This window comes from Diabrotica undecimpunctata, chromosome 7 (assembly GCF_040954645.1).
Source record: "Diabrotica undecimpunctata isolate CICGRU chromosome 7, icDiaUnde3, whole genome shotgun sequence".
Classification (NCBI taxonomy): domain Eukaryota; kingdom Metazoa; phylum Arthropoda; class Insecta; order Coleoptera; family Chrysomelidae; genus Diabrotica; species Diabrotica undecimpunctata.
In genome coordinates, this window is record NC_092809.1 from 157781458 (window position 1) to 157793763 (window position 12306).

Sequence of the window (12306 nt, forward strand, 5' to 3'; positions counted from 1 at the left end):
AATAAGTACGTGGCATTCTCTACTTATCTTTCTTCAAGAAACAACTTTTTTTGTCACAAAGGACACTTCAATTGCTATTTTTATTATTAATAAACCATGGGCGTAGTAAATAAAAGCATTTACTTATCAAGAAAATGTTTTTACTCAAATTTCTTCTGAAAGAAGTACAAACTAACTTGATGTACCTATTAAAGTCTGCTTTAAACTTTAAATCAATAAATCTCCAAAACTACTGAATTGAAGTACATGAATTTTACATCATTATAAAGGGAGTTGAAAGACCTTTTAAATAATGGATCATTCGACCCCCCTTTTCATTTAAGATTTTAGGGATGATGCCACCCCCGCTTAAGGGGCTGCAAATGTTAAAGTGATTTTATGCCAATTTTGTGTCCCCCTCGAAAACAAAATCGACGGGTCCGAGCGTTTTTTCAAAAAAGGAATCATCTGCCAGTAAATGCCTCTGTTTCGTTTTCGGTGCGCCACACTGTATATGCATATTGTTATGGTAAGAAAAATTTAATTTTAAAATACAGTATCTAAATTGATGAACTTACTCATAACTTTGTTTATCTCAGAACTTACTTCCGTGGCTCAGTATCAATTATGTTGTATTTGCAAGTATGAGGACAAAAAGGAATAAAAATATACACAAACAATACCATATGTACCCTTTATCAATTTATAAAATCATGGAAATTCAAATATACCAGCTGTATTAAAATTACAAAAAAAAACAAGATCATATCATATAATTATTAGTATAAGTAACAACAGATCATATGATCCTAATGTTCTCTCCGGTCCTATAAATTTGAATAAAAAAAAACTGTCTCTATTCAATTCTATATCCAAAAACCAAACTTCGCTCCGAATCTCTGGGCCTATATTTTGTTTTCAATAAAACAAACTAAACTTTATGTTGATTCTACTTATGCTGTTTCTCCACACCTCCTGATCTCGTTTACTCTCGTACCCAAACATATGCGGCCTCGCCTCAAATAATTCTTATATTAAAAGAAAGACAAATTGTAGATTTGAAGATCTCTTCTTACACTGCCACGGCTTTCTGCTGCCACAAACAACTTCACCAACTTTCTTTCACGATTCACCACTTTATCTCGCAACGTCCACACTTTTATTTCTCATCACAGGAAACAACCTTTTCTCTTGTAGTTCTATCTTAGACTCCTCGTTTTTCCTTTTCCAAAAAAAAACCAAACCAACTTTTTTTTCTTCTTACTTCTCAAATCCCTCTCTCGAACCAATCAAATCACTCAAAACAAAAATATTTTACCATATCCTCTCTTTATCTCGTCAAACTTTCTTTGACTCATCATACTGCTTTTTATTAGAATCCACTATCAAATTCCTTTGTCAACAAAACCCTAACGCCCGTTCATTGTTTTTTTTTGAATTGAATAGATAGCTTCCATTTTTATACAATTTGCAGTACCTGGAAAAACCGAAGTTTATTTTCATTATGTAATTTCTCCATAATTCTCATTGCCAGTAACTGTGTTATTAAATATAGCTCTTTTCCCTCGATTCTCTTAAAGAAAATGTCATTTTCACTCTCTGATCTGTTTTTTTCTTTTTCTTCTAACCCCCTTTGGTCTGCACGTATCATATTTAATGAAAATATTCCTTCTTTATTTCATAATGTAATCAGTCCCATATATATTTGAATAGCTTCCTTTCTTCCCGTGTCTTCATCTCGTGTGAGAGCGTCTGCCAATACGTTATCTTTGCCTTTTATATATTTGAACTCGAAATCGCATTTCTGCAATAACAGTATTCTTCGATGGATATTATTTACTAGACGATTTTTCATAGTATGTACCAAAGCGGCGTGATCCATATACTTTGTGAATTTAGCGCCCAAAAGATAGAATTGTAACTTCTCACACAAAATAATACACTTGCAAAGTCTAATTCATACTTTTTATCGTGTGTTTTCGTGACTCTTGACACAAAATATAAAGGAATTTCTTGACTATCTTGTATCTGGGTTAGTACTCAAGCAAATTTTTGGATCGAAGCATCTGTCCGGAGTATAAAAGGGCTCTCATATCTAGGATGGTATACTTTAATTCCCTTGAAAAATTCTTCTTTCAAATGTACAAACGCTTCTTCCTGTTCTTCCTTCCAATTCTATTTTATTCCCTTTTTAAGCAGTTTAATTAAAGGTATTTCTTTTTTGCTAATATCGGAAATCAATTTTTTGAAATAATTTACCATTCCAAGGAAACCCCGCAACATTTTCAAATTTTTCGGCATCCGATAATCATTTATAATCTGCACCCTATCGTCCGCTAGACTAACCCCTTTTGTATCCAATTTAAATCCTAAGTACAAAACTTCCTTGTGGAAAAATTTACACTTTTCAATGTTTAGTTTAAGCCCCTCTTATCTTATTCTTCTAATACAATTTTGATGCGTTTCACATGACTCTGAGAATCCGGAGAAAAACTTAATAAATCGTCTATGTAATGTACAACAAAATGTTCGTCACGATTGAGGATAGTATTTAAAGAGCTCGTACGAGTGCTGCACATGCACTCTGTAATCCGAATGGAACCACCTTGAACCGGTATACGATGCCGTCAATTGAAAAAGCTGTAAAATTTCTACATTTCTCTGCTAATTGTATCAGCCAAAAACTATGTTTCAAATCAATTTTTGAAAATATATATTATGGGTTCCTATTATTCTTCCAAAAATAGCCTCAATATTTAACAGTGATTCATATTGTGATACAGTGTGTTGATTAATGTTTCTCGCATCCAGATATAACTTCAAATCTCCGGTACTTTTCTGCACAATGACGATGGGACTTATACAGGGTGTTTCAAAAAAACGTAACCCCGTCTCTAGGGTAGGTAAAAAACTGAAAAATAATTGGGGTTTGCTTAGTAAAAAATTTTTGTAACGCCATCCGTTTTCAAGATACAGGGCGTTGAAGAAAAAAAATTTTACGCATTTTTTACGATTATGCCGAAACTACTGGCAACATTGTAATGAAATTTTATACGAATATGTTTTGGAAGCTGATACATCCCATGAATTGGTTTTATATCTGATTCTCATAGAGGGCGCTAGTTACACGGATCGTACTAAGTATTAGTCAATATAACTTTTTTAAGAGTATATTTATTAATCAAAATTTCAAGTAAACTTAAACATAATTCAATTTTACACGAAAAAGGTACTCTTGGTAAAACTCGATACTGTGTACCGTTTTCGGAATATTTTGATTTGAAAATTATGAAGTAATAATTGATGCTGGTATAAAATAGTTAGTAATTAAACAAAACTCACAAGAAGAAAATTAAATTAATGACTAAGAACATAAAATAAAATTCAATTACAGTAAGTGTTCAAAATGCCCTCCGTTTTCGCGAATACACAAGTCTATTCTTTTTTCTAAAGATTCCATTAACCTTCTAAACGGTAGGGGATCAGCTATGATGTCATTAAATTGACGTTGAATTTTTTCTTCCAATTCTTGGCGTGAATTTACCTCTGTAGCATAGACTTTTTCCTTAATATACGACCAAACTGCGTAGTCCAAAGGGTTAAATCGCATGACCAAGGAGGCCAATAAATCGGAGCTTCTGCACCTCTACCAATCCATCGATTCGGAAAATGATTACTCAACCAATTACGACACATTCTATCAAAGTGTGGTGGAGCTCCATCGTGCATAAAAAATAAAGATCTTCGCTCGTTTAGCGTTAAATCTTCTAATATCTCGAATAAGGAATTGTTTAAAAAATCAAGATACATATCACCATTTAAATTTCCAGGTAGAATATGATAACCTATTAATTTGTTACCTAATGTTGCTGCCCAAACATTAACTTTAAATGAGTGTTGGTAATGTGATAACCTTTTGACTCATGGATTCTCATCACACCAGTAGTGTGCATTATGGGAGTTAAACATACCTGTCGCGTAAAGGTGGCCTCCGTAAAAAGAATGCATTTTAAAAAATTTGGATTGTGGGCTGTCCTTTGTTGCAATGTTTCACAAAAATCCACTCTAACCGGTAGATCATCTGGCAAGAGCTCTTGGACTTGTCTGTAATGATAAGGATGTAATTGCTGTTCTTTCAGTATCCGCCAAGTACTTGAAGAAGAAGTATTTGTTTGTCTTGCTATATTCCTTACGCTAACTGTTGGATCTTGATCAAGTAAATTTAAAATATTATTTTCTTTATTAATTGTTCTTGGTCTACAAGAATTTATTTTAATTGGTCTCACATTCCCAGTTTCTCAACAACGTCGTTCAACGGCTCTAAATGTTTTTTTACTTGGTAAGTTTCTTCTAGGAAACTTTTCTGCATAACGTGTCACAGCTGCACTAGAACATCCTAAACATTCGCCTAAGGTTAATAACATGTCAGTGTATTCAACATTTGAGTACATTTTGATTTGATTTTACAAATAACAAGGTTTCAAAACTCTAATTATTGTTGATTTATCGTCATAACAATCAATAAATGTCAGATTTCCATGGCACACTTGGAGAAAATAGAGGAATACCTATTAGAACTTTATCATTACTACCAGCATCAATTATTACTTCATAATTTTCAAATCAAAATATTCCGAAAACGGTACACAGTATCGAGTTTTACCAAGAGTACCTTTTTCGTGTAAAATTGAATGATGTTTAAGTTTCCTTGAAATTTTGATTAATAATTATACTCTTAAAAAAGTTATATTGACTAATACATAGTACGATCCGTGTAACTAGCGCCCTCTATGAGAAACAGATATAAAAACAAATTCATGGGATGTATCAGTTTCCAAAACATATTTGTATAAAATTTCATTACAATGTTGCCAGTAGTTTCGCCAAAATCGTAAAAAATGCGTAAAATTTTTTTTTCTTCAACGCCCTGTATCTTGAAAACAGATGGCGTTACAAACATTTTTTATTAAACAAACCCCAATTATTTTTCAGTTTTTTACCTACCCTAGAGACGGGGTTACCTTTTTTTGAAACACCCTGTATATGGAGAATCACACTTCTCAATAATCTTGTCTTTTATCATATTTCAATTTTTTTTAACGTCTTCTCGGTACTTATACGGAATCGGGTAAGCTTTTGAATGAAAATTTTTGATGACGCACTTTACCTACATTAATTACATATTCTTAATCTAAAGAAACAGATGCCTGCATATTCCAATTTCTTTATATTACTGTAAACTCTACTTGTGTCAATGATTACTAGCAATGAGACACGTAAATTATAAATATAAAAAATCGTCTACGGCTACAGTAGTACGGTTGGGGTGTCACCTGAACGGAAGATAAAAGTCGAAAAAGGCTAGCAATTGTTGAATAGTATTTAGATCAATATTATTGGTTAATTCGTTAAAATTTTAGGAGAAAATGAGTTAAAACTCACAGCGCTTGCAAGAGGCTTTTGTCCGAATTGTTGTCCAGCAAACATTCATAGAGACATCCGATTTGTGGCGTATTCAAGAAAATTTCCTAAAGGAATACCTATTGAACATTTACGATCGAGTTATGCTGAAAAAGCAGGTATCGATAAAAATTTACCGACTGTAATATTCATTCATGGATTCTCCGAATCTTCTCCAGGGCACAGTGGAAGAACTGTAATAGATGGTAAGTAAAAAACAAGGATTTGCATATTTTTGAAAGTAAAATAGACATAAAAAGAAACTACATACATAAAAAGTAGACTATTGTTAAATAATTTAGAATCTACCAATACGATTAAGCGGTTATCCTTAAAATCTTCGCATGTAAAGGTTTACTTTGAACTTGACAGGTCTTTGTATCAAAGGTTGTAATAATCCTTCTACGAATTATACAATTTTCTTAAATTTTATATAAAATTTTACATTAAAATTTATATACGTCAAGAATTGACTTTTTTAAATAGTTTTTTAAATAACAAAGTATTTTGTCGATGTACATTGGATATATTTAGTAATTTTATTTTAACTTTTGTCCCGTTTACTTCTATGGTATATTACTTTGTAATGCGGTATTCGCCAAAATAAACAATATCGATATTTAGAATTAGGGTAGCGGGTAGGAACTCCTTTGGATAGTCCTATCAGGGAAAATGAATCAATCCCTGCCCTCCGCAGATTCCAGATGTTTAATGACCCGAGAAACTAGTACCTGCTTTGGGTCGCTTGTCCAGGGTTACGGACGAAGTCCACAACGGCAGCCACGGCGGAGAAGAATACTTTCGGTATTCTTCAGGTAATGCCATGTCCTGAGTTGATCCGCGGGTACTTATTTGGCTATGCCTTATTTGTACCTGTTCTGCATATCTTCAGGAACTTTCCCTATCAGCCATTGGGACGCGTCGTGTCGGGGTTGAGGACTTCCCCGTCTAATTTGTCTTACGCAAAGTACTGAAGGGCCCCTACTCAATTCAAAGCCCCTCCCCCACGCAACTTAAGACCAGCCACACCAATCTAGGATTATGGTTTAAAACTATACTTACAGCCAAGTTTAGTTATTAAAAAGTACTTTAACACCAACGAAATACTTAGAAATATTGTTTATATATCGTTGTATTTAGTTGAAATACTGGTTGAAAGCCAAGTATAAGAGGTGGTAAATTATAGGGTGTAAGGTACACGACAGGGATAAGATTATTTCCGTGTTTCTTCGTATCTGGTATTTTAACTACACTGTAAATACAAATAATAGCATCTATAGGTTGAAATAAACAAAATGCATATGACTGTGAGCAGTATAATTACCGAAAAGAGTAACTTTTTAAAAATAAGTTACAACAAAACGTTATGTCCATAGCTTGCAATCTAACGTCTGAATATCAATTGACAGCATCCGGTCATACGTCATCGGGTGGCAGTGATGCCAGGTATTAATTGTGTTACAGCCATAATTATTTTTACTAATTATAGTTCTATGATTACTAATCAGGTTCTAACAATGTTGAGTGAAGACAATATAGACGCCTTGGGAGATCTTTTTAGTGACATTTATGGGTCCGGTCAAATATCACAGGATTGGCTTCAATAAACCTTTACACCAATCCCAAAAAAAGCCAAACGCTAATAGTTGCGACCAATTCCGAATGATCAGCTTATTGAGCCAGGTCCTAAAACTCATCTTAAAGATAATTCATACAAGAATATACAACAGATGTGAAACAGAGAGACATTAGCCCCACACAGTTCGGTTTCAGACAAGGATTTGGCACAAGAGAAGCACTTTATAGCTTAACTGTCCTACTTCAGAAATGCAGAGATCAGCAAAAAGATGTCTTCCTATGCTTTATAGATTACCAGAAAGCATTCGATTGTGTTAAAGTGGCATCTGTGAGAGTAGGACTGGAACTACATCATATTTCTCAATAAAAAAAGATGTACGACAGGGTTGTGTTCTGTCACCCCTCCTTTTTAATCTTTACTCTGAAACAATTTTTGATAGAGCCTTAAGTGACACTGAAAATGGAATCAAAATCAACGGACAGACTATTAGTAATCTTCGCTATGCTGATGATACAGTCATAATAGCTGATAGCCAAGAAGCGCTACAACGACTAATAGATAAAATAAGCACTGAAGGAGAACGACTGGGCTTGAAGATTAATATAGACAAGACGAAGGTAATGGTGGTTAGCAGAACACGAAATATGCAATTAAATATAAGAGTAAACAATAAGAACATCCAAAAGGTCCTTAAGTTCAGATATCTTGGTAGTTGGATAACTGAAGATCTAGATCCAGACATAGAGATATGTAGCAGGATTGAGCAAGCCAGAACAGCATTTCCTAATATGAGAACCTTGCTAAGTAACAGCAACCTTAACTTAACGCTTCGATATCGCTTTGTAAAATGTTACATTTACTCCATACTGCTATATGGTGTAGTAACCTGGACCATAAAGGCCAATGTGATGACCCGATTGGAGGACTTTGAAATGTGGGTATTTAGAAGACTACTATGGGTATTAAATCGAATGGGCAGAGAACGAGAATTGCTATCAATAATAAAAAAAAGAAAAACTGCTTTTCTAGGTCATATATTTCGAAATTCCAAGTACCAGTTGTTTCTGGTATAATCTACAATAGATTATTAGAATACTCCGAAAATATAATTGGTGATTATCAAAATGAATTCAGACCAAATAGAGCCACTACAGATAACATATTCATACTAAGAACGATACAAGAAAAAGCTTATGAATACGACATAGACCTATATAATATGTATATAGACTTTAAACAAGCTTTTGATAGTGTGAATAGAGACAGAATGCTGGAAGGCTTTTGTAATCTAGGTATACCTAAGAAATACATCAGCCTCATAAAAATGACGTTGCAGGGTTCAAAAGCCGCAGTCAGAGTAGATGGAGAACTGACTCCCCTATTTAACATCAACATGGGAGTAAGACAGGGAGATGCCCTATCAACCATGCTATTCAACCTAGTTCTTGAGGCAGTCATCAGAAAAACCAATATAACCGGCCATATAAACTCCAAATCAGTACAAATTACTGCATATGCAGACGATGTAGCCATCATTAGTAGGAATAAGCCACGACTAATGGAAGTGTTCAAACAAATTGATCCTGAAGCAAGAAAAAGAGGTCTCAAATAAACGAAGCAAAAACGAAGTATATGACAGTCAAAAGAATAACTGACAATGAAAATAATATCACAATAGACAACTATACTATCAAACGAGTGGATGCCTTTACATATCTCGGCACAGAAATCAATCAGAAGAACTCCGTAAGTAGCGAAATTAATGCACGTATTTCCAGCGGGAATCGTACATACTATGCTAATAAAAGATTGATGACATCGAAATTATTAGATAAAAGAACCAAAATGACTATCTACAGAACACTGGTTAGACCCGTAGTAACCTATGGATGTGAAACTTGGGTAATGACGAAAAAAGATGAAGCCCAACTCAGGACATTCGAGAGAAAAATACTGAGAAAAGTATATGGCCCGGTACAAGAGGAAGATGGCACATGGAGAATCAGGAGAAACGACGAGGTTAATGAGTTAAATGAAGGTTATGACATTGTAAGATTTGTGAAAAGTCAAAGACTGTCATGGCTGGGATATGTGCAGAGACAAAGCGATGCAAAAACAACAAAGAAAATGTTACAATGGAAGCCCATAGGAAGGCGAAAAAAAGAAAGGCCCAGAACGAGATGGTTGGATGACGTGGAAGACGACCTGAAAACAATGAACATAAGACAATGGAGAAGAAGGGCACAAGAGAGATCTGAATGGAAGGACATAGCCAGACAGGCAAAGACCCATCCAGGGTTATGATGCCAAAAGAAGAAGAAGAAGAAGTACCAGTTGTTAAATCTTATTATGGAAGGAAAGATTGAGAAAAACGGGGCATCGAAAGAAAGAAATACACATGTACTCCTTAGAGCCACCCAAGACCGAGAGGAGTATGCCAGAATTGTCGCCAACATCCACTAGTTCGATAGGGCACCATAATAAGAAGAAGAATCATAATAATTGAAACGAATGCTTCTACGAGTTTTTGACTAAAACTGATAATTGTGAGACAAACATTTTAAACGAGCATTCAAATGAGGATGACTTGCTATATGCTGCCGTTTGAATTAATTTTAAAAGCTGTAATCTTTCCTTTTTTTTAATGACTACGTCACTTAAACATCATAAAAATTTAGCCTAGTTCAGTTACTCAAAACATTTTTAATTGAAAGTTTATTAGTTCAGAAAATATGTTAAGGACTTGTGCTACATATGACATCGTTTAAACATCTTTTGTTTCTTTCTTCTAGCTTATTTAACTCGTCCCGAACCCCGCAATTTAATTTTGCTTGATTGGTCCGAACTCTCAACTTTTCCGTGGTATCAAACAGCCGTATTAAACGTCAAACATGCAGCGGAAAGTTTGAGGAGATTTATCGAAGTTTTCCATGACAGCGGTGAAATTCCAATCAGGACATTACATGTAATTGGCTTTAGTCTTGGTAGCCACGTCGCAGGAATTGCAGGAAAACTACTTAGATATGGTTTACAAATTCCCCATATAACTGGTCTTGATCCTGCTTTGCCTGAATATTCGCTTACAGGTTTGTAAAAAGGTTTTAAAAATGTTTTCTTATGGCATGTCTAAGTTAAATATTATGATTATACGGGACGGAAATCGTTTAAAAAAAAAAACTTCAAATATAAACCATAAAATATGTAATTTTCATATATTCAAATTTTGTGTATTAATCCCATATAAACATAATATATACAGGTTTGCAGTTTTAATAAATATACAATAAAACAAATATAAATAAAATAAAAATATATTAGGTACAGTCTGTCCCAAACCCTTCCTTCAGTGCGTCACTAATTTTGACGTCATATAGGATTTTAAGAATGTCGAGAATTATTGCATGACATTTTAGTTAAATTTGACAGTTGTAGGATCGTAATCTTTCTTTTTCTAATTGAAAATAATTTAATAATTTTAATATTAGTCTTTGTTCTTTCTCGATATATTTCGGTATATATTTTTATGACAATAAATACAAAATTAAATTTTCACTGTAAAATGTCTGATAATACTAACCTGGAATGACAATTATCAGTTGACATTGTGAAAGTACTGTCACGATCAAGACAATCTGCGTCAAATTATATTTATGCGCATCGTTGATTGGATATCTATTTAGCGTATTCTAAACTCCAACCAATTATACCTCCGTAAGCAGAATTAGCTTTACGATAAATAATTTTCTAAGTTCTATGTATAATAATCACAGATACACGTTTTTTCTGTCACTTCTAGCTTAATGTGTTAGAGAGAATTCGATCAACTATGACGCACTGAAAGAAGGGTTTGAGACGAACTATACATATTTTGTAAGACCAAAAAATAAAATTTACTAAAATTTATCTTGGAATAGTTAATTTACGGTTAAGAAAAATAATTTCATTACGTAAAATAAAAACACATAATAAGAGGGAAAAATAATAAATGAGACTAGAAGTTTTCAGAAGAGGTTTTTTAAAATACTATGAAAAGTTTATTGGTAGTCTGAAATATAAATATAAATATACTTTTGAATTAGGATAAATCGGTTTCTTCGCATGGCATCAGCCACTTATTTGTTGTGAACATCTTCTTTCATGTCCCAGTACATCTTTTTTGACGATAAATGGTTTTAGCCGCTCAAAATCAGAATAGCAACAAAACAACGAATTTATGATAGTGTTATTTCGGGATTTATTTAATTTTTAAATTGAGAATATTTCTGAGTTTCTTTAGTGAGTAGTTTCAACATATCACCGGTAAAAAATAACTCGAAAAATTGAATAGCAGACATGTCGTTATATTTGGAATAATCGCCTTTGGAATAATAAAGCGAGCCATGGTCTCTAAATCACCACTAATTTATGTAGTAGAATTCTTTGTAGAAGTTTGTGATTTGTCCACTCTCTGTACTAATCTCTAGATTTATCGGGCTGAGCCATTGCCGATATAGAAGGTTTTGTTATTAGCGGTTGTACCTCCAGTTGTGAAACATCCTATTCACCCACATAAACTCCAATTAGTACATTGTTTGTTAGCATTATTCCAGCTTCTGCCATTAGCTGCTACCAATAAAATATGGTACACAAAACAAATAATCCGATAAGATACAAAGAAACAGATAAACTGATAAAAAAGAAAAGAGAAGCTAGAGAAAGATGGCTAAGTGAGCAATGCCAGGAGTTGGAACAACTGGAGCGAAAATATGACTTTTTTAATGTACACAAAAAGATTAAAGAAATGACAGGAAGGAGAAGAACAACACAGACAGGACAGATCAAAGATACAGATGGTTTACTCATAACAGATTTACAACAAAAAATGAATCGATGGACAGAATACATATCACAACTTTTTGATGACAAAGATAGACAAGAAATCTCAAACGAATATACAGATGATATAGGGCCTGATATAATCAGAGAAGAAATAGATTATGCAATCAAACAAGCGAAAAGTGGTAAGGCCCCCGGTCCTGATGAAATTCCCGTAGAACTGCTCAAACTTATGGACGATGAATCTATTAAAATACTCCTAGATCTATTTAACACAATATATAGAACTGGAATAATACCTAGGGAATGGCTCCGTTCGACCTTTATACTACTGCCAAAAAAGGCAAATACAAGGGAATGCAGCGAATATCGTACGATAGCTTTGATGAGTCATGCTCTAAAACTGTTCCTGAAAATAATCCATAATAGGATCTATAGGAAATTAGACGTAGACATCAGTAACACTCAGATGG

General features: G+C 33.8%; 2 protein-coding genes across 2 annotated transcripts in view; one reads left to right on the top strand and one right to left on the bottom strand.

The window, feature by feature from the left end:
- LOC140447055 (uncharacterized) overlaps window positions 1–12306 on the bottom strand; it is a 109175-nt gene that overhangs the window by 62142 nt on the left and 34727 nt on the right. The window lies entirely within an intron of this gene.
- The window catches only part of LOC140446079 (pancreatic triacylglycerol lipase), an 87398-nt gene that overhangs the window by 48291 nt on the left and 26801 nt on the right, over window positions 1–12306 (top strand). The window contains exons 2-3 of the mRNA XM_072538603.1: window positions 5400–5645; window positions 9811–10104. Of these exons, the coding sequence (XP_072394704.1) occupies window positions 5400–5645; window positions 9811–10104 (540 nt within the window). The remainder of the gene's footprint in view (window positions 1–5399; window positions 5646–9810; window positions 10105–12306) is intronic.